The sequence below is a fragment of the Sceloporus undulatus genome, chromosome 5 (genome assembly GCF_019175285.1).
Source record: "Sceloporus undulatus isolate JIND9_A2432 ecotype Alabama chromosome 5, SceUnd_v1.1, whole genome shotgun sequence".
In the NCBI taxonomy this organism is placed as follows: domain Eukaryota; kingdom Metazoa; phylum Chordata; class Lepidosauria; order Squamata; family Phrynosomatidae; genus Sceloporus; species Sceloporus undulatus.
In genome coordinates, this window is record NC_056526.1 from 19,942,669 (window position 1) to 19,966,201 (window position 23,533).

At 39.9% G+C, this 23,533-nt stretch overlaps 1 protein-coding gene across 7 annotated transcripts; it reads left to right on the forward strand.

Moving 5' to 3' along the window:
- Nucleotides 1-178: 178 nt before the first annotated feature.
- RAD52 (RAD52 homolog, DNA repair protein) lies at nt 179-23,485 on the forward strand. Of its 7 annotated transcripts, none has more exons than XM_042468898.1 (13): nt 179-380; nt 4,600-4,673; nt 6,726-6,827; nt 8,441-8,534; nt 10,320-10,387; nt 11,027-11,145; nt 11,233-11,308; nt 12,881-13,068; nt 13,977-14,119; nt 16,888-16,962; nt 17,365-17,580; nt 20,586-20,650; nt 23,030-23,485. In XM_042468898.1, the coding sequence occupies exons 2-13, from the start codon at nt 4,602-4,604 to the stop codon at nt 23,054-23,056; spliced, it is 1,245 nt and encodes a 414-aa protein (XP_042324832.1). In that variant the 5' UTR covers nt 179-380; nt 4,600-4,601; the 3' UTR covers nt 23,057-23,485. The 7 variants fall into 7 exon arrangements, with proteins under 7 accessions (XP_042324832.1, XP_042324831.1, XP_042324836.1 ...); XM_042468897.1 differs by having other exon boundaries at nt 179-327; XM_042468895.1 differs by lacking the exon at nt 179-380 and adding an exon at nt 2,080-2,117.
- Nucleotides 23,486-23,533: the final 48 nt, after the last annotated feature.

Below are 23,533 nucleotides of genomic sequence, written 5' to 3' on the forward strand. Positions count from 1 at the left end.
TCCATCTAGGCTCCACCCACCAGGCCTGCCAATCATTTTAGGAGCCTAACCATTGCCCCGCCCCTTTTGCTCACTTCAGACCAATCGGCGTCCGCTCTTGAAAACATCGTCCCGCCTCTTTCGTTGGGCGACTGGGCGATACGTCCCGCCGGATTCCGATTTTAGTCTCATACGCGCCGAGGCCCCGCCCACTGGCTCCTGCTCGAGGCTGCGGGGGAGGGCATGCGCGCTTGTTACCGGCGGGAAGTTTGTCCCGTTTGGCTCGCCGTAGGCATCGTTTTCAAAAGGAAGGCGAGGGAGTTTTGCTTGCTCTTCGCTCCTTCTGAGGTAACCGAGGACGGAACTCGCAAAGGCTGCATCCACACTGGAAAAATAACCCGGTTTGGCCCCGCTTTTAACTCTTTTCTGGCTCAAGTCTATGGAACTACTGTAGTTTTGTGAGAGATTTAGCCTTCTCTGTCAGAGATCTCTGGTGGCCCAATAAACTGCAGTTCCCAGGATTCCCTGGCACTGAACCGGGGCAGTTAAAGCGCTCTCAAACTGGATCATTTCTGCAGTGTATTCTGGCCCTTTAACTGCCATGGCTCAGTGCTATGGAATTCTGGGAGTTGTAGCTCTGGTGCTACAACAGACTGCAGTTCCCAGAATTCCATAGTGCTTTGGTCTCAGCCTCTGGTCTGAATTCTTGACTAGAGTAGACCTATTTAAAAATGACATTTACCTCTGTGTTGATTTAATAGGTGGGGCTAAATAGCAGTGTCTTCAGGGCCTTCTCTGTCAATGGAGAGGAAGCACAGACAGCAGACAGTCTCCATGGCTGCGTGTTTACCTTATTCTCCTCCTTTACTTGCACACTTTCTTTATGTTCTGATGGTTTGTTCTGTATATTCATTTAGGAAATGCATGTGTTTGAAAAATGAACTTTCAGTATATGCTCAGCAATAACTCAAGAAATTTATTCCCCAAAGTTGCCCCTACCATTTTGGGGTAGACTTATATAAGGGTCAGTCCATCAGTCGGGTTTGGAAGGGCCCTAAGGCAAGCAGGTCTGATGCCCCAGCCTCCACTGAACACCGCTTCCTTCCCCCTGAAGTCCATTTTGCAAGCCTTTGCTTCCAAAGGGAAAACCTCTCCATGGAGATCCACATGCTTCTCTCTTGCTCTGCTTTGCAAGCACTGGCTTCCTATGGAAACAGTTCTCCATTTAAATCTCCTTGTTCCTTTCTCAATCCGATGTTAAGACCTCTCCTCCAGCGCCTGGGAATCAGTTGGGAAAGGTCCAGAGAAGGAGAAGGAGGGACGGAAGTGGTATTTCCCCCTTTACATCCTTTCTTATAGATTGTCCTAAACTATGGGGAAACTGCAAGAGAAGAGCATCAACGAAACTATAATTTCACTTATGGTTTTTTAACAAAGCCTTCGTTTAAAATAATGCCATGGTCCTCCTATTAGTAATGTAACTAACGACAACTGCTTAATCAGTACTGTATTTCCCGTTAGCCTAGTAGTTTCTGAAACAATGTGTCAAAAAGGAAAGCAAGTGTAAGGATGTGGTAGTCCCTTCATCATAAATATTCCACAAACAGCTTTTATTTCTTCTGGGAAACAGCCCAATAATTGTTCAAGAAGCTTCAGAATTTGTGTGTGTATAAAATCATCAGCTGAAGCTGTATTTGCCAAATCTTTCCACTTTCTTATTTTGGCACTTGTTTCAGAGATTGGTTTATAACTCTTAATTTACAAACACACTGTATCAGGAGTATCACTGAGAGAGTTGGGTATCGGAGGCACTGTTCTACAGTGGTCCCAGTCCTATCTCTAGGGCAGATTCCAGATGGTGATGCTGGGAGACAGTTGCTCTTCTAAAAGAGAGCTAAAATTTGGTGTCCCCCAAGGTGCAATATTGTTTCCTATGCTGTTTAACATTTACATGAAGCCACTGGAAGAAATCATCCGGAGACATGGGGCAGGATGTTATCAGTACGCTGATGACATCCAAATATATTTCTCTATGTCGTGGACTGATGCAGTGGCTAAGGATGGCATCTCCCCTCTGAATGCCTGTCTTGGGGCAGTAATGGACTGGATGAAGGAAAACCGACTCAAGCTGAATGCAGGTAAGATGGAGGTACTCGTTATAGGAAACCCGAGCCCAGATATGGAGTTATGTCAGCCAGTTCTGGATGGGGTCACACTTCCCCTGAAAGCCTCTATCTGCAGCTTGGGCGTTCTCCTCGACTCATCTCTTCACCTGACAGCTCAGGTGGATGCGACAGTCAGGAGCACTTGTTATCAGCTTCGGCTGATATGCCAGCTGCGCCCCTTCCTGGAACCGGGAGACCTGGAAACAAGAGTCCATGCGCTGGTCACCTCTCAATTGGACTTCTACATGGGGCTACTCTCATGCCAAGTTCAGAAACTTAAGTTTGAACAAAATATGGCAGCCAGGTTAATTACAGGTACTTCTCGTAACGATCACATAACAACGGTTTTGAAATCCCTGCACTGGCTGCCAATGAGTTTCCAGGCAATATGCAAGGTGTTGGTGATTACCTTTAAAGCCCTACATGGCTTGGGTCCAAAATACTTAAGGGAACGCCTTCTTCCATACTGTCCATCCCACACTCTAAGGCCCTCGGGGAAGAATCTACTTCAGCCAAAAAAATCTAGACTACCGGTAACCTCAGTTACCCAGAGGGCCTTCTCCACTACTGCTTCAAAGCTATGGAACGACCTGCCAAAGGAGATCCGTCACATTTGTACTCTTACAGCCTTTAAGAAGGCTCTTAAGACGGATCTTTTCCGGCAGGCCTTCCCTACCATTTACTGTGACTCACGTCACTCTGTCCACCAATTCTTCTCTTAAATTTAATGAGAAGTATTAAATTAAAATTAATTAAAATTAAATTCTTGCTTCAAGAAGAAGAGCCCTCCTTCTGTGCCAATTGTCATCATCAGACCTGTGAGGGAGTGAAAAAGATAGGCCCAGTTCCATCAGGTCTAGCTGTGAATTCTGTGACTTACGTCACTCTCTTATATCTTATTTTATTGTATTTTATTATATTATATTCTCAGTATTTTTATTGCTATAACCCGCCTGGATTCCTTGTGATTGGGTGGGCTATAAATAAATAAATTATTATTATCATTATTATTATTAAGAAGAAAAAAGAATTAATGTAACAAAAAATTCAGGTTTAATAAACTCTATGGAACTGTTCCAAAGCCCACCAATTAAATTTTCAACTCTAGGCCATCATGCTCACCTGCCTATGACCATGCAAAGCGCGCTACTTTTGCAACCCATTAAGGAATTATATTAATAAATATTAATACAGTTAGCTCAATAAAAAACGTGAACCCCGTGTGCAACTGCTGTGTAATATACAAATTCCTTTCTAGAATTATTAGGAAGGGAATTCAGAATTACAGTAAACTACCAATATTTTTCTTTGTTATTTAAACAAAATGGCAGTATTCCAGTTTGTGCTCTGTTTTCCTTTGTGCTTAATCTAAAATAAAATAAAAATGTAGATAAAATTTATAAATCAACTGCTATTTGAACCTTTTTCTTCTATTTTTTCCCTGTAGGTTCTGTTGACAAGTATTCCCTTCCCTTTTAAATAGTATAGTCCTTTCCATTAATGCTTTTGCTAGCACATGAAGGCAGCTTCCAGTAACTACTTTCCCTTTTTTTCAGGGAAGCAATAATCTTGATTAGCTACATGAAAATGAGCAGCTGTTGTGTGACAATGTTCTAAAAATACATTGATTACATCAGTAAATAAATGTTTCTTTACTTTCTCTGAGATTTTAGCAAGTATCTGAATACCACTACATTTGGGTTACACTCAAGCAATTTTTTAAAAAGCCATTTATTGAATGATACATATTCTATGTGGAGGGGGAAAAGAGAGAAGGTTAGTTGGGTAGTAATTATTTTTGAGAAACCTTTGCTGTCTCTTACTAATCACAATATTCCTTTCTGAATGTGCATAGACTGACTGTTCTAGAACTTTTCCTGGTATTGATGTCAAGCTGACCAGTTGGTAGTTGTTTGGGTCCTCTTTTTTGCCCTTTTTGAAGATGGAGATAACATTTGCCCTCCTATCTGCTGGGATTTCTCCTGTCCTCCAAGAATTCTCAAAGTTTATAAGAGCAGCCCTGAGATAACATCTGCAAGTTACTTTTGTACTCTCGGATGCAGTTTATCTGGCCCTGGATACTTAAATTCATTTAGAGGAGCTGGATGTTTGACTACTACTTTACTTATTCTGGGTTGTAGTTCAAGGCTGGGTTTATTCTATTTTTACCAGTTAGAGAACTGTTTTTCTTTTGGAAGCAAACTAAGGCAAAGAAGGTATTAAATAATTCAGTGTTAATTCAGTGCTCTCTCTGTCCTCTGTTAGCGTTTAACCATCTTCTCTATGCAGTCACCCTACCATTTCCATATTCCTTCTCTTGCTTCAAACATAGCTTTAAAAACCTCCCTTAAAAATATTTTTAAGCTTCTAGCTCATTTTGAGCATTAGCTTTTCTGACTTTTTCCTTGCAGGCATTTGCCCCTTTTTTATCCTTTTATTCCTCCTCTTTTTCTAGGAATGTCCAGAAGTGAAATGACAAGAGACAGAATCAGCAACAACAGTACTACCTCCAATATGTGCTTTGGACAGGTCTGTATTGTCTCCTTCGGAATAGTGTGAGATTTGTGTGTCTGGGAGTGATGTCTTTTGTTCCTTTTGTCCTGTGAAATTTATTGGGACTAATAGCCCAGTTTAAATGTAATAGGAGTCATAATCTTCCATAATTTGAAATTAGCCTCACACATTACCATTTCCCCTTGTTTTATACAGTTGTAAAGAGATTGTATGACTCCACTTTTAAACAAACCACAGTTCACTTTTTGAATGTTTACTTAATCTAAGGGCCCATACAGACAGGCCAAAATAAAGCTGCTTCAGGTCACTTTGAAAGTATGCTGTTTAAATGATGCATGCGTCCTAAGAAGCCAGAAGCCATGACAAAACCACACTCCAGTCCTAAGGACTGGACCACAGCTTTGGCACAACTTTTGGCCTCTTAGGAAGCATGCATCGTTTAAATGGCATACTTCCAAAGTGACCTGAAGCAGCTGTATTTTGGCCTGTCTGTATGGGCCCTAAGTTTGGTGGGAGCAAGCCTGGATTGGATCCAGTTGGATGCAAAACAGTCCTTATGGAAGGCTCCCACTGTGTTTTGAGTGTATCGAATTCTCTTAACCTAAACTCAGAAACTAGCAGGATTTACAAAGTCTCCTTTACAAAGAGTGATTTCGGACTTTTGTTACTCATCTATTGGTTCTTCCCTCCACTATAATAGAAGATTTCTAAAATGTATAGTCAGACCACTGTATCCGCAAGGGATCCGTTCCGGATCCTTGCCCCACCCAGCGGATAAAAAACACCTGCAGGACCTCAGGCCCTGTTCTCCCTAATGGCGGCATGACATATGCGCATCTGCTAGTGCAACCGTGTACACAGGTGGCCATTGAAGACAACATGTCTTGCCATTGGCAGATGCTCAAATCCACAGATGGCAAGCCCGCAGATATGGAGATCCAACTGTGCTTGATTTGTTCATTTAGCAGCTATTTGGGAACTGATGGTAGGATAATATAGTTGACTTTTTCTTTTGATTTGCTGTAATTATACTTGAGAGAATGCAGATGTTCGACAGTGGAACAGTGGCTACCCTTGGAGTGTAGTGGAGTGTCCTTGGAGGTCTTTAAACAGAGGCTGGATGGCCATCTGTTGGGAATGCTTTGATTTGGATTTCCTGCATGGCAGGGGGTTGGACTGGATGGCCCTTGCAGTCTCTTCCAACTATGATTCTATGATTCTATGAAATTCATGCCACACACCATTTTTTGGCAGTAAAAACAATGAATATAATTTTAATAATTATCACATTAAGGGAGCTACCTTGTGAAACACAATACAGTAATTCCTTATTGATTTGTTGTTATGTGCCTTGAAGTCACCTCTTGACATAGAAATTCTGTTGTAGGGTTTTCTTTAGTCAGAGGATGTTTGGGAAGATAATAGAGGAGTGAATTGGAGGAGTAAAACAAAATTTACACTTTTACTGGCTAACCAAAGTACAACGTACATCATGCAAGCTTTCGAAGCTTAAAAGGATATTAAAATGATACAGGGGGAAAGTGACAGTGTTAGTCACAGGACTCTTGGAGTCTGCCTGCACTAAGATCCCTCCAAACCAACCAAACTACAGTAGGAACAGCATCTGATACAAATTGTAGGCCTGTGACTCCAACACTATCACTTTTCTTATGTATTATTTTTAACATCTTTTGCCTGATTAAGAAATCGGTGGAGCTTTGAAAGCTTGCATGATGTACCTTTGTCTGTTTTATATAAAGGTATTGCTCTTTCATGTTTCCTATTGAGAGGTTTGACATTGTCTTCCTTTGAGGATAAGAGAGAGTGAATTGCCCAAAGTGGGTCTCTGTGGCTGAGCTGGAATTCAAACCCTGACCTACCAAGGTCTATTTCAGTGCTGAAACTAAAACACCACACCTCTTCTCTCCTTATTGATTATATCCTTAGAAATACAACTAATGGTGCAGTATGATAAAAGTGAGTGAATTAAATAATAAGTAGAAACCAGGAAAATTTAAAAAAATGAAGTTATTTGTCTCAACTCTTTCAATGTCTTTTTGGCTTAAGTGTCAGTATACAGCAGATGAGTACCAGGCCATTCAGGCTGCCCTGCGACAGAGACTAGGCCCAGAATACATCAGCAGCCGGCAAGCTGGAGGGGGACAGAAGGTACAAAAGTGTATATACAGAATCTTCAGTTTCTTTATGTTGACATCAGAGAACCAATTTGCCAGACATGGATAATTCATCATATTTAGCCAAACCTTTGGAAAACATGTTGCTGTCACCTTCCTCAGACAACACATTCCCTATAGTGAGATCATAGGGACTGGTCCTCCCAGTGTAGATCCAGCCTGCCAAATACTATTTTTTGACCTCTTGAACCTTATCAAAGGCAAGATGGTGTCCATCTGCAAAAATACCAGGAGCTCTGCTAGGTTTGCTGGTTTTCCTCTTTGGAGTGGAGGGTGTACTTGGTTCATCATAATTCTGTCATCTCAAAGTGGCTTTCTCATTGCTGCCTAGGGATGTAAAGATATTTCATATACGTATACTTGTCTATAAGTCTAAAAATTTATGCCCAAAAATTGACCCCAAAATGCTAGGTTGACTTATTTACAGGTCAGTATGGCAATGTGATAGCAGCTCTTTCAGATTTCTCCATGCAGTTTCTGTTCTGAGCCAAGCAGATAGAGTCCTTGATGATGAATAGATTGCTGTTTGTTTCACAGTCACACTTCTCTGTCTCGGGAGTGAAAGCTGAAACACTGAATCCTCGTATTGATTGCTGCTTCCCTCTTGCCCCTCGCATTCACACACTGAAGGAGCCTCCAAGTTTTATACTTAGCCTAACCACAGGTCATGTCAAAATACATAATTTTTACCCCAAAACTTGCCCTTGACTTATACATGAGGTCAACTTATAGTCAAGTATATATGGTAGATTAGTATGATATATGGCATAACTAGATCGGTGATGCACAGTTCTGATCATTTGTGATATACTTGCAAAGCATTTTTGAAGATCTAATGTACTAGTTTTTATATATGATACAATACTTAGTGTCTCTCTCCTGCCCTGCAGATATTCCATATTCTTGCTTGAATCAGTTAATATCTGATACACAGCTTGCATTAAACTAATTTTGGTAGCTGTGGAGAGCACAATATAATTATTAGACACCAATATATTTTGTGTACTCCTTTTTTTCTGCTGCTATGATTCTGACATGCTAAATATAATGTAACAAGAGTAATTTTAGATTCTGTCTCAGTGTAATGAGATGGTGATTTGACCAAGTAGATTAAAAATGAAAGAGAGAGATATTAGTAGAAAAATCAATCAAATGTAAAATACATCTAACCATAGTAACTTCTTGTTGTGTCTCTTCAAGTCATTTCCAACTTATGGTGTGAACCATAAAACAAACCTATCATGGCATTTTGGTGGCAAGATTTGTTCAGAGGGAGTTTGCCTTTGCCTCCTTCTGAGGCTGAGATGATGTGACTTGCTCAAGGTCACCCAGTGGGTTTCTGTAGTACAGTGGGTATTCAAACCCTAGTCTCCAAAGTTGTAGTTCAATGCGCAGCCCATTTACCCAGGTAATATTATAAAGATGCAAATATATGCATCCTTTACAACAATGCATGGATTAATTTTTAAGTGGATATTATCTATTATATGTTATATATGGATTCTGTTCATACATTACCTTGTAATATTGGAGTAGAATCAAAATATACTTCAGCAGAATAATATTTCCTGTCTTTCTGCTTTTCAGGTTTGTTACATTGAAGGACACAGGGTTATCAGTCTGGCCAATGAAATGTTTGGTTACAATGGCTGGGCTCATTCTGTCACTCAGCAGAATGTTGGTGAGCACTAATAACTTACTCCAGGTGGTTGGGGTTAACAGGGTTATATATACTGGAATGTTGCTCATAGCTTCCATAAAGAAGATTGGTTAGCAAACTTTGCTGATAGCTTCCTCAATGGCATGTGGGAGCCAAAGGTAGAATTTGCAAGAATTGCCCTTTGCCACCACCCTGCTTCATGGAAGCTGATTCTTCAGGAAGGTTCTGAAATAGCAGCTTGAAGCAGAAGACCACTTCTCTAGCTAAGAAATGGTGTGAGTTGGCTGTGTCAGCAATGGCTAATAGGGGAGATATGACCTTGGTGCACCACTTAATATTTGCATATCTCAAATCAAGTTAGCTCATTTATACGATCGTTCTGTCTCCCCCACAAGTGCAATGATTAAGTATTGCATCCATCTGCTAGCCCCTAATAATGACATCATGTTCTGTACTTCTTCCAAACACCTACCTTCATTGCTGGTCTCATTTTCTCTGCAGCTAAATTTTCCTGTAAAACATCCCTCTAACAATATCCACTCTGCACACTCATGTTCTGAGTCCTGTGGCAGTTCCTGCCAAGTGATCTCTTGTCCCTTTTACTGTTCTTTCTGCTATTACTCTTCAACAGCTACCTATTATCTAAATTAAGAACTTAATATTTAGACCAGGAATGGCCAACTGCCTGTGGTTTGAAGGCTCCATTGGCCTTCCTTGAGATCTTGAGGAACCATGCCTTCCCTAAATTTTTTATTAAAAAAAATGTTGGCCCAAAAAGTGCCCCCCCGATACCCAAAACCTCAGAGGCACTGCTACAGTTTTGGCAAAAAAGTATTATTTTAGAAAGTTGGACAACCTTGGACTGGAAAGCAGCCCTAAGAATCACTTCACTTTTGTGGGAGATCAGTGCAATAATCCAGTGGTTCCTACAATTCCTGATATCATCTTTCTCAGGGATGTACATTGAATGTTTTCAGTCTATGGACCATTATTTTGTTTTCCTTTCTATAACATAAGTCCATTAACTCTGCTCCTGTAATTTGTTTGTTTACTGTATTTATACCCTGCTCTTCAGCCACAAAGGCTCTCAGAGCGGCTAATGGCAAGTTCTATGTGGGTGTCTGTGCCTTTGTGAAAGTCCAATTTAAGGTAAATTATGTGGGGGGGGGGGCATTATCTTAGTGAGACTGATACTAAATGAAATAGGTTGCCATCTTGCCTCTCTTGAGTTTTCTCTTCTGCAAGCTAAACATAGCTGTCGCTTCAGCCTTTCCCTCTTAAACCCTGCTTTCTGTCCTGGTAGCCATCTTCATTGCCTTCTTCTGAACTGATTTCAACATGTCTACATCATTCTTAAAATGCCTGAAACAGCAGAGTGCTCCAAACAAAGTCTTGGTGCAGAATAGTCTCTCAAGATCCTTTTTACATACAGCCAAGCTGGGGAATCTGAGAGTAAGCTAATCTGCCATTTTTTTCTTTTCTTTCTACAGTATAACATTTTAGTTGGGATCATGTTCATTACATACATATACATAAATGTTGATGGAACCCAATATGCTTTTCTGTAGCCATTTGTGTGATGTACACACACACACCCCTACTTTGAGCTGTCAAGTATGGGGAGGGGAGATAGCAGGAAAGCAATTCAACTGCTGCAAGTTCTGAAAGGAAGAGATAGGAAGGTACATTCTGTCTGTGGGAGCACTCTCATTGTTTTCACCTGCCAAGCCGTTTCCAGTTTATCAGTATCTGAATAGCCTTGTAGTCACTAGTACAACTGATTATTTTTTTTCTGCCCTTGCACAGATTTTGTTGATCTAAACAATGGCAGGTTCTATGTGGGTGTCTGTGCCTTTGTGAAAGTCCAGCTTAAGGTAAATTGGGGGTGGTGGTGTTATCTTAGTGATATTGATACTAAATGAATTATTATTATTATTATTATTATTATTATTATTATTATTATTATTATTATTATTATTTATATAATGCTGTAAATTTACAGTGGTAATAGCACATAAATATTATACATAAATACTGAATGTATGCAAGACATATAAATATTGAAGGCATTGCGACTTGTCAGATAAAAAGATGCCCCATCATTGTTATCAGTCCTATGAGTGGTGGGCAAGGATCATATTTTCTGTTTTATTTTTCACACAAAGTAAGATATTGTTATAATAAAGGAGAAGAAAACCCTTGCTTAAAATATTTTATCTGGGGATCTGATTTTCTAGCAGTTGCAAGTATTACAAATTGTAATGTGTTTATCTTACCATTTCCATCTGCAGTTGCCTTCCATTTTCTGGAGTGAGGCTCTGACTCCAAAATTTAAAACAATATTGCACATTAGATTCATAAGAATCCCTGCAGATTCTAGAAAAACTGAAGATGCTGCAATGCCCTACTAGGCTTACTTTTCTAGAAAATAAGAGTGGAGAGTAAGACTCATTGGAAAGACTTGCAGCCAAAGGAGTACATAGTTGCTCTTACATAGTTTACTCACATTGCAGGATGGGGCATATCATGAAGATGTTGGCTATGGAGTAAGTGAAGGTTTGAAGTCTAAGGCCTTATCACTTGAAAAAGCAAGGAAAGAGGCTGTTACGGATGGACTGAAGAGGGCACTGAAGTAAGTGGTGACCTGTGCACAGCTAGTCCAAAAGAGCTATAAAAACATGGAACTTTATAAACAACATCAAACTCTATCTTCCATCAGGTGCTTTGGAAATGCTCTTGGGAATTGCATCCTGGACAAAGATTACTTGCGGTCAGTGAATAAACTTCCCCGTCAGGTGTGTTACTTCAAGCTTCCAACAACTATATAAAATGGTTCAGCTTTCAGCCAAGAAACCTAAAATCCTGCACTAAAACTGCCAAATTCTGCATTGAGCATAGAGTATACAAATTAGGTAACTTACATTTTTGTATCACACACCTATACATTCTCCTTTGACCGCTGATGTCAGAGCCTTGGTTGTCCACACCTGACGTAATTGTGTGTCTGATGTGTGTGTGCCCTGATTTATACTTTTCTGTTTCATAGCTCTCGCCAATGCCAGTTGGAACTGAACCTCCAAATGTCAGAATTTGGCCTTCTATTTAACCATTTTGTATGCCACCTTTTTAAAGCTTACTCAGAACCAAACAGGAAACTATAGTGCATTTCAAATATAAAATATATTGATTTTTCTCTTGCTGTATAAGATTCAGCAGCTTATAGTTGTTCTTTAGTTCCTGCAACAAAAACCTCTTTATTTAAAGATGGGGGGAATCACTAATCTTTGGGTCAATTTTTTTCCATCAGTCACCAGCAATGAAGCCCTTCACTGAAGTCTTGCCCCCTAAAAAGGTAGAGGGCCCTTAATTGAATTGGTCCTTAAACTGACAACTCAGTTGTTTTCCTTCTCCTTCAGTAATCATGTTGTGGCAAAGGCAAGTGAGGAACAAAGCAATTACTTGGGTATTCAGCTGGTATTTTGTGGTCCCCATGTGGAGAAGGCAAAGTATGAGCAAAGCTATTCTTGACGCAATTGTTGGGAGCAAGCGTCCTTGAAATCAGTAGGACTTCTGAGCAGGCATGGACAGGATTGCTCTGTAAGCCTGTTAAATTCAAGGGGAATGTTTAAGATGAGTAGTAAAAATTCAGAGGAACTATAGATCCAGGATCATCTTTATTTTCTACCTAACTTTCTGTTTTCAAAGCAGCACATGTAGCCTTTTGAAACATGCAATTAAAATGACGGAAGCTTTTATTGAAATCATGTAATTCATACCATCTTCATATTTCCTCTTTTAAAAACTGACTCATTCTCCAGTCACTCTTACAAACTGGATTCTTTTGCATCCGCCCCACCCGAGTGAATCATCATTTAAGCTTCTGCATTCTCATCATTCCAGCCTGCATCATTCTGTTCTTCATTGACCACAGCCCATGCAATTCGTCACTTTAATTTGTATGCCACCCAAGATGGCAAACTCTGCTCTTGCATGCTGGATAAAATACTGCACTTTCGATGAAAGGTTCACTTGAATTGATTTCTAAAGCACTCTCAACAATGTTATTATCTGCAAAGTTCTACTTTCCATACAAAAAGCTACCAACTCTAGGATTTTTTTTACATTTTTTCAGTCTTTTGTTGTCAGAAACCAAAGGATCCATAAAGTACACATGTGAAACTCCCTTAAGTTAACACAAATAATTTCATTTTCTTAATGCATAGAGCAATTTGCAATTAGGCAAATTCTGCCAGGAAAGCAGTTTGTCTTTTAATGAAACTTTGTAGATGAGAAGTCTGTGAAATGCTTTATTACTTCTTGAATGTCTCTAGTTATGGAACATTTTTTTGTTTCATTCTTTTTACTAGATGCCTCCAGATTTTGACTTGAGTAAAGCTAAACGACAGGACTTTGAACCTGCAATAGAAAAAGCAAGATACAGTAGCTGTTTGCAAAAGGCAGGTGAAGGTGAACATCAGTTGTCCACAACCACCCCTGGCAAATCTGACCAGTGGGACTCTTCACTGAACACTGCTGAACACGATCAACAGAACAGGTTAGAGATCTGGTCAGATTTCAGTTCACATTTTGCAATGGGCATGTGTTCGGAGACTTTGAAAATTAACAATATATGTTCTGCAGTTACACTTCAACTTTAATGCAGCTATTATGTCTGATCTGCTTTGAACTGGGATTTAATATGTGATTTTCAAACAAGATTTTGGCAGTATTGATCTCTGTGAATTAGAATTGTGACCATCTAGAGAATAATTGCAGGAATATTTTTCCCTAATGTACATGCACTACAAGACACTTATAATCTATGAAAGAGATTCTAGAAACAGAGAGATTAACCTAAATTCCACTTTTCCCTTATCAAGATTTAATTGTTCCCATTTGCTTCTGGACGTCAGTAAAATACTAAATGTGAATGAAAGATATTATAGAAATTGATAATAGCAAAGCTCTTTTATATAGATTGCTCTGACTACTAGATTATGCATTTCCTAACAATATGTACTTCTGTTACTAAGACTGTATGTTCTGTTGCAAAAAATGGAACTTTCACTCCATGAATTCTTCGCTCACTTGTTTGCTAGAAAATGCTACACAACACTGGAGTCCTTTGCTCTTCATCTAGTAGGAGGCAGGTGACTTCTCAGAACAAAAAATTCATTTGGACACCAGCAACTACTACTGCCCTTGAGCCTGAGAGTAAACAAGGCATATGGGCATCCAACTTGTACTTTGAGTGAAAATCACCATTAGAATCCCATTGGACCACTGTGGTAAACTTCACAGGGTTTATCAAGGATGCTGAACCTATTTTTTGAATAGCTCTTTGAATAGCTCTATAGAAGTTGGGCATAACATCCAGAACAGATTCACTGTATTCCTGATATGGATGTCACTGGAGCATGTGACAATACTGGTAACATCTCTTGGCTTGTGTTTTTTTCATAGCGGGGCCTCACTGGCCTTGGAGTGTGATGCAACGTACCACCGGAAACTACGACAGAAGCAACTTCAGCAGCAGTTCAGGCAACAAATGCTGAAAAAACAGCAAATCCAATCAGATACTTCAGCTTGCAAAGCTACAAATCAAGGTAAAATGTTAATAAGAATTTGCATCTGGTGTAATATACTAAGCTCTGAATAGGCAGACTACTCCTTCCTTCTGTGTAAACCGGCCTCATCTGCACTGCAGAAATAATGCAGTTTGACACGGCTTTAACTGTCATGGCTGAATGCGATGGAATTCTGGGATTTGTAGTTTTGTGAGATGTTTCATCTTTGTCAGCACGCTGATGTTACAACAAACTACAAATCCCAGGATTTATCATTCAGCCATGGTAGTTAAAGTGGTATCAAACTGTGTTATTTCTGCAGTGCAGATGCAGCCCATATCACTGTAAGGGGAACAGCTGAAAGCAAGACATTAAATTAGTACTCTCTTTAGATGTAGATGTTTTTAGTCAAAAGGAAGGCTTAACACAAACTTTAATCTATTCTTAACTGTTCGCCTCAAAAATGTAGCACATTACATATGTCTTTTCCATCTGTGGAGGGGATGGGGGAACTATGCTGGGGTATTATGTAATACTGTGTGGGATTGTCTGTTGTGGTTTGTATGGTCACTATAACACTGTATTTGATGTTTTTAAATTAATAAAAATATATTTTAAAAATGTAGCACACTACAAATGAAAAATTCAAACTGGAAGCAAGAGAGGTGGGTGAATAAATAACCATGGGATTGTTTAGGACTGTATATTTCAGTTTAATTAATCAGTAAGTAATCAGGCTAAGGAATAGCGTTTTAGTCAAGAGAGGTCAATTTTAATTAGGGAAAGCAAATTTAAATAAAGTGGGTTAGATTATTATGGTCTGTAGTTTTTCATTAAGTGATTTTTGTTCTCATATGTTACTGTAAGAGACATAGTTAATGGCATGGCTTCTCAGAAAACTTTTAATTGAACATAATATGATGCCTTAAATATGTGGCTTAGGCCCGGAACAGACGGTCCGTTTGTGATGCATTTGTCACGTGTTAGGGTTGCCTCGGGGCGGTGCAGCCACACGCCCCTCAACCCTAGCACGTGAAGAGGGCATCATCATGGCGGCCTCTCGTCCTCACGGGGGCTGCCATGATGATGTCACGCACTTGCCGTTTTCAAACGGAGCACCGTGTGTGTGATGTCTTTGCACTGTCCCAAACTGCTTATGGCGGCCTGGGCACGGCATGAGAAGGAGCTCCAAAACGGAGCTCCTTCTGGGTGCGCACCTCTGGTGACCAAACAGCTGCGGGAACGATGCCAAGGAGAAAGGGGCCAAGTGGCCCCTTTTTCCCATGGCTCTGGCTCCCAGGGTGTCCAAGGGCATGAAGCCCCAAGGACACCCCTTTTCCAGGCCACAGGGAAGCAGCATTTTGCCGCTTCTCTGTGGCCTGGAAAAGCACTGGATTGGGGCCTCTGGGCTGCTGATATGGCTGCCCTGGCCCCAATCCTCCGGGGAAAGGGGCAGGTGCAGGCCACCCCAAAGGGGCGGTCTCTACCTTGCTCTAGGTTCACTAAACAAAACTATTGTTATGCTTTAAATATATCAAAACCTTTTTCAGTAATCAAGTCTTTTATCAAAAATGTTTTCTAGAAGACATCAGGGTAGTACCCTTAGTGTTCCTTAAATGTTTCAGAATATTCTGAAACCATTCCCTTCTCCTTTTGTGTCGTGTCTTTTAGATTGTAAGCCTGAGGGCAGGGAACTGTCTAATTAAAAATAGTAATTGTAAGCCGCTCTGATAGCCTTTAGGGCTGAAGGGCAGGGTATAAATACCATAGATAGATAGATAGATAGATAGATAGATAGATGGATAGTCTTCAAGGACCCCAAGATCAACTCGACACTAAGGTAACATTGAAGGATACTTCTTACCTTGTCTCAGTTGCCTTTGTGACCAAGACAAGGTCACTGAGAATCTGGCACACATCAGCACAGAAATACACATAAAAGCTTCACAAAATGTAAAACAAGGCCAAAAAAAAAAACAAACCCTGGTGATGACTGAGCATGCTAAGATGACATGGAGGGAGAGACAGTTTAAATAGAAAAACCAAACACAGATCTATGCAGACTGCTTTACAAATATTGGATGACTGACAGTGATGCTTAATAGGAGTACTGTACCTCTTCTTGAAGAAAAGCTATACTGCCAATAATTGCATGTGCATTTCTGTTTTCCACATATATATGCATGCTTCTTAAGAAAAGGTGTCTGTAGAAAACATCAGATTTGAAGCTGCCCAGCTAGGTTGGCAGTGTATCCATTCATTACATTGCAGATTATTTTGATGAAGCACTAACATGGATTTCTTCTGTGAAAAAAGTGCCAAGTATTCTATTGCATATCAATTTATTGACTGAGCGAGCAGATTAGTTAATAGAGAAAAATATTAATCACTAGCCATGAGACCCAATAAACAATAACATCCAGAGGTACTTATTTGTATGTATGGAGATAAAGAGAACGACACGTGAAGAAATCTGGATCCAGAGCATTATTTACCTTTTCCAGACTAAGTTAGAAAGGTCAACTATTGGTTACTTTTTGTTGTTGTTGTAACCGTGTTTCTCATCTTGAGCCAATTTCACATTGGTTGGTATGGCATTACAAGGTAAGCAGATGAGTTGATTATATAGCGTCTTCTTTTCCTGTGAGGTGAATAGGTTCTAATGATGTCACTTGTCCAGTTTCAAAAAAAGCCAAAATTTCCACCATTCTGTCTTGTTTCTCCTACAAATTTGCCTGTGTCAGTAGTATAAACTCAGGTAAAGTTCCAGTCTGTCTCAGCAGTGGTAACTTTTTATTTGTGTGCAGAAGAATGCAATCTCCCTGCCATGAAACACACTTCAGCACAACTGGAGCCTAGTGTGACAGAAGAGTTCCTTGCAGGTGAGTGAAAAATGTGTGTGCAGGCTGTGTTACCTTTCTGTGTGAAGCAACAGCTAGTGGGCACATGTAGGCCAACATGCAGTATGCATCTTTTCCCAGGTTACCTTGCTACACATCTGTTTTTCTGCTGAATGAGAATTCCAAAAAGTATCCCAGCTGAGGGGGGATGTTCAAGGAGAGGGAGAGTATAGAGGAAGAAACAGTGGTTCCATGAGTATTACACCTCCTAAGCTCCACTTATTGTGAAAAATCTCAGGTTTCAGCACTTGTGTTTCCTATAACAATGTCTAACCTCACCCTGGTTGTACCTGGTTCTGTAATAGTCTAGTCCCAATAGCAGTCAGGTGTGGATCTGAATGCTCAATAGGTGGGCCATCCCTATTAATGTTTAACTTATTCCAGATGACCCTGAGCTCTGGGATTTGCCTTTGGAGGCTACTGATCTCAGCATTACCAGTCATAATACAGGAAATGTACCAACCCATTACTCGGGCACACCGCTTGGACAGTATCATATGATGACTCGCAGTAGGACTCCACAAAGAACAAACCATCAGAAACCTTGTGCAAAACTTGCACTGTCGCATGGTCCCACGAGCCCCAGGCTTCACTTACCAGGTATGTTGCATAAGATGTAGAGAAGCAAGTGGATCTGGCTGCAGGAACTGGGTACTTTTTGTGTGCTTGTCGGAGAGCAACACATATTTTCCATTTTTTTACTATAAAACAGAAAGAACGTAGAGCACGTTGTGCTTTAAAGCTTTTATGTTACTGCTCTTATACAGACAGTCCTCTAAGCCACTGGTTCTCAGACTTTAGTGTTTCAGTGGTTTTGGACATCAACTCCCCGAAGCCCTAGCCAGCTTGGCCAGTGCTAGGGATTATGGGATAAGAAACCCAAAGCCTCTGGAGGACCAGTTTGAGAATCAGTGCTCTAAGCTGTACACTAAGTCGAGTGTAGAGGTGGACAGCCTCAAATCTTTCTGCTTCTTTTGACTTGCATTTGATCATTTCCAAAATGCAACATACATCCAATGAAGTGTTTTTCAATGCTGTCAAAGCTGAACTCCCAAGATAAATGAATGATTTGCTGATCTTGCTTCACTTTGTTGAAGGCTGAAGATGAAAGTAGGCAAACGCTCTTAATTTATGAGAGCTTTTTAAAATAAAATTTATTTCCTAAACTATTTATCTTTCTAGCTGAGCGCAGTCCATACAGGAAAAGCCAAGGAATGAAGAAGAGAAGACTGGAGTGCACATAGCACAAAAATCTTGGTGTGGAGAATGGCCTCCACACTTCACTATGTCCAGAATGTTACATACAACTTTTGCAATCGTTGACTGAAAGGTTAAAGTATCCCTTCAGCTCTGGCTTCGGAAGCATCAAAGAGCACATGCCTAATAATTCATTTCATGAAGAGATGCGACTCTGTATCCAGATCCAAATATGTACAGACTTCCTTTATTTTAAATTTTTAACTTATATATAATTAAATACGCTGCAAAGTGCTCAGTTGGAGATATGTGACTAACAACATTTAAACAGTAACCTTTTAACAATACTTGTGAAATAAAACATTTAAACTTCTGCTACCCAGCTATATCAGTGGTCTACTTACTGCAAACTGCCCTGCATTAACAGGATTTTGTTCATGAATCTCTGTATGTGTATAATAAATCTTAAAAGGAGGGCCCTAGAACTGAAAAGACCTCATGCATAAAAACAGAAGACATAGTGTTTGAATAGTATGTGCTTACTCTGTTCTCTTTTGAATGAACACAAATTGTGGAGGCTTGTAATCCAGATATTGAAGTTTCCTAAAACAAATGCTTTAAACCAATACAGTGGGACCTTGGTATTTGTGGGGGATGCATTCTGGACCAGCCCCCCCCCCCCCTTACCAGAACTCACGGATGCTCAAGTTCTGCTGTACCTAATGGTGCCACAGCCATGTGCACATGCTGTCATTGGAGACAACACAGACTTGCCATCCACTGTATGGGTATTTTCTAATATCTTAATGAGAAGTCTTAGCAGTAACTGTATTTGGCTACTTAAATTTTTAAAGGTGCTATCAGATGTGAGTCAGTGCTGCTGCTTATATAAGGAGCAGTAAAGATCAAACAAATATTTTCTTTGTACCACCTTTCTAGGAGACTCTGACAGACTGGTGTTTTGAACATAAGCAGTCATATTTTCTAACCCAATTGCCCAATAGCACTGCTCACAAAACTAACCCATTTTATAGTCATTTAATCAAGTAATCTTTCCCTAAAGAATGCTAGGAATTAGTTTGGTAAAGGCACCACCCTACTAAATCTTTTGGGTAGATTTCCTAAAATATCTTCCTGAAAGTATTGCTGTTCCCAGGTTTTCCTATAAAAAGGGTAAATGCTTGTTGTGGCAGTTTATCTCTGAATTAGGGACAGAAGCAGTGTGAAAGATAAGTCTCAATCACTTAAGAAACTGCTTCCCATTCACATCTCATCTCAGAGGACTGCAGCATGATCATTCTAGAAAAGTAATGTCATCACTAATTCTATTTGTCAAATCCCATCAAATAGACTTCTATAGACTGTGCATTAAGAGGTAGCCTTCTATTAACTATTTAATAGATACCAAGATACTTCACAGCGATATTGAAAAGAAGAATTAAAACAGTCATAAAAGGTATGAGTTTGGAAAATGTAATACCCAACTGATAACAGGTCTCTTCTTAACAGCTTGTTGGGACCAAAAGCTTGTCAGGAGAAAATAATATGTAACGTACCTGGTGTCCTTCCAGTGAGGGTCTATCAGCCTGCCCTCCCTTTCTAGAGAATTTCCAGAGCCCTGGAAGTGAATCCTTTAGTAGGGATCGCCCACATCCCCATGAAACATACTGCAAGAAGGACTTCCCCTGAAGATCTGAAAGTCCAACCATAATCAGAATGTGGGTCTTCAAGTCTGAATGAAATCATATAGGGCTGAACTCTTTCTCTTTGAAGTTCTACAGAAGCCATCAAACAATATAGGTGTATGCTTCATTCATCCACTCAGAAGAGGCAAGCTCACATATTAGTGGAGAAAAAGCTTTGTCACTGCCTCTTTCCCCAGTTCTTTCCTTGCCCTGTCCAAAAGAACAACTTTCCTTGGCACTGAGCAGAAGACAGGAAAGGCTGCAAAAACAAAGACATTAGTGGGTTAAATAGTATAAAAATATAAGATGCATGATTGGTTGAACACACCAACAGCCTTGCTTGTGCTCTCTTACACATTCATGGATCTTGTGACAACATCCCGGAAAGTAGTGGTGGTGAACAAATCCCACCGTTCTCCAGGCAATGCAATGGGCTGACTCCTACAGCACTTTATGAAGATTAAGTCCATCAACCAAATTAATAATAATAATTAATTTGTTTTATTTATATACCGCTATTCCAAAGATCATAGCGGTGAACAGCAAGTAAGCTAATTAGCAAGTAAGCAAGTAAGTGGCAAGTAATTATGCTACTTTAAAGTCTGAGCTTCATACTCCCTTCAAGCACAACAGTACTGCTGGTCCCATCTAAAAGAATGTTGTATGTACAATATGTCTATGTATGATTTGATAGGTGAAAGACTGCTTGTTTTTGTTTTGCAGTATCTGATGGCCTAACTACATCCTGGAAATTAATTGATACAAAAGCTTTCTCCCTTATTACCAATGTAAGTTTTTAACATTGTTCTACTGGATATTTTTTGTTACCTTTGCATTTAATTAAATAAAAATGGTCCACACATATTAAATCAGTTTGTCTCACTGTTTCTCATCTGTTCTGATAACTTTATAATGTACAGGCTAAGTCCACTCCAGGAACATAAAGACTTCCACAGATTTAGAAAAGTTTTATTTAGAAAGCAGAGTCGATCACAGAATGTAGTTGTCAGCACTGAAGAATTTTTTCCAATTACACAGTCCAATCAATTAATCCACTATAAAAGCTTTCATCCCCGAACATCACCAATAGGCTAGCATACCCCATCATCCCATGTTTATACACACATATTCAAATACAAGACCATGATCCTGACATTCTCCCCCACATATACATCCACCCCACCCTTTTCAACACCAATACAGTATGTGTTTATTATTAAGCATAGTGCATATTTATCAGGATAGCATGTGTGAAATTTCCACACCAATGCAGAGGCCCATACATCTTTGAAGTCCACCCATGGCTGCTGCCCTGGTGAGAAGTGTTCCCATTGTACAAAATACTGCAATTTGCCCTTGGGAACCCTTGACTCTAGAATCTTGACACCTCAAAATGTTTGTCTTCATCATTCAAGATAGTGGCAGGTCTATCTGGTGCCATGGGCCCAATTCCACTGTCTTGTTTCAGCAGACTAAAATGAAACAGAATGAATGAGTCTATGTTGAGGTAACATCAGTTTAGCAGTCACCACATTGACAAGTCTTTCTAACATGGTCTCAAATTTTGGTTTTTGGAAGGCTGCTGGCTCCTCAAAAATTTGATCGACAAACAGCACTGTTTGTCCTACTTTAAAATCCCAGTTGGAATCCTGCTTTTGGTCAGTATATCTTTTGTAATATATCTCCTTGGTATATTACAATGTTGACACAATGTGGGGGCAGATGACTCAGTCATACACCCATTCTGCCAAGCACTGAATCAGATTTCTTGACTTCAGAGCTTGGAAATGGTTTGAACTCACACCAATACAGTGGTGCCTCGGGTTACGAAATTAATTCGTTCCGTGGCACCGTTCGTAACCCGAAAAGCCTTCGTAAGCCGAATTGCCATAGGCGCTAATGGGGAAAAGCCGCGATTCCGTGCGAAAAAGCCGAAAAAAGCACCAAAAGTTTTTTCGTAACCCGAAAAAACATTCGTAACCCGGAACAATGTTTTCCTATGGGATTTTTTCGTATCCCGAAAATTTCGTAACCTGGGTATTTCGTATCCCGAGGTACCACTGGGACAATGACCAGTGATTTAATGCATGGAATTGTTGTGTGCGGACTTCTGCAAATGAGAGTAAACTGAGCCAATCCTCCTGTTGAAAATTTATGTTAACAACAAAGGTATTGCACGAATAATTTGTGCCCTCTGGCCATCCGAGAATAATATGCTATACTCAACCCCTAGTGGCTTTTAAAAGGCATTCCAAAAGTAAAATGTGAATTGAGTTCCTTTCAAAAAACTACCTTAAGGTAGTTGCCAACTACAAGGCAGTTGGCAACAATTAACAACATGGGCTTGTTTAAAAAACAAATCAGTCACTATCCATATGACATGCAGGGGTAGCTGTGTTGGCCATTTAGTAAATTCTAACAAAAACTCACCAAACAGTGATACCTTTATTGGCCAACTGAAATGCACAATATACTTGTTGCAAGCTTTCAAAGCTCTACTGGCTTCTTCATCAGGCAAGATGTTACAAACCAAACCGGAAAAAAATTGGAGATGTTAGTAAGATACCTGCATTTTTTTGTTTCTGTTAGTTAAGATGGTATGGGGAGGGTATCTTTAGCCCTCTCCATATCATATTAAAGCTTGCAATAAATATATTGTGCATTTTGCTTGGCCAATAAAGGTATCACTGGTGGATTTTTGTTTGAATTTACCAATATGACAGGTTTTCTCTTATTTGCAGATAACTCCACTATGAAATACATATTGATGAGGGTATAGGAAGTGGATGTAACAGTCCATAGGTTCCCCGTCCTCTTTTCACCATAGTACATGTTGTGCACCCTTGGACATAGGTTTCCACATCCTGACATATTCTGGTCACCAATATTGCCTTCTCACCAGGTGCAACATTTTTACAAACCTGAAGTGCCCTGCTGCTTTTACATCATGAAATTGTTGCAGAATTTTCAGTCACAATCCCTCTGACATATACATCCCCGTTTGAACCATACACCATCCTTCAAAAACTAAAATAAATTTAAATGGTTTTTCATGGTTTAGGACAAAGGTTCCACCAACCTACGTGTCCTATTCCATAAATTGTCAAGTTCTTTGCCACTCTTTCTGGAAAAGGAGTTTTTGATTCAACACTTCTGTCCCCTTGCAGGTTTGCTCAAAGGTTGAAACAGAATAGAGATTGCCTGCATGAAAGGAGGAGGAAGAGAAGGAATTTTCAAAAATTCCTTCTTTCTGTTCATCTATGCAAGCTTTCTATGGCTGGACTGACAAGCTATGTCTACAAATCTTTATAAATGTTCTGGTTTATGTATTTGGGCAGTTTCCAATATCAGATACAGGAGAACTGTGCGTATACAAGCGTAGCAAAAATGAACACAAGATGTAGTATTTAGGTACAGAGTTCAGTTTTCTGATGATGTTACAGTTGCCATGTTAAAAGGCCATTTTCCAGCCCTTATCAATACAGCAGTTATTTTTGACGTTCAGAGCCAATGCCTGCTGAAGTCTCAGAAGGCAAAGATGTTCCTTAATCTTCCAGTAGATGTTGTGACTATTGGTTGGAGGCACCTGCATTCTCCAATGAGCTCAAATGACTTTCTTCTGCAGCCATTGTTAATGGCAGCATCTTCCTGACAGTAAAGCTTCAGGGCAC

Excerpts from the sequence above, each read along its gene's own strand:
- RAD52 (XM_042468895.1), top strand. The coding sequence starts at position 2,087 with ATGAAGGAAAACCGACTCAAGCTGAATGCAG. Across the intron at positions 8,535-10,319 it reads TGTCACTCAGCAGAATGTTG|ATTTTGTTGATCTAAACAAT; the intron begins GTGAGCACTAAT and ends GCCCTTGCACAG. Across the intron at positions 11,309-12,880 it reads TGAATAAACTTCCCCGTCAG|ATGCCTCCAGATTTTGACTT; the intron begins GTGTGTTACTTC and ends TCTTTTTACTAG.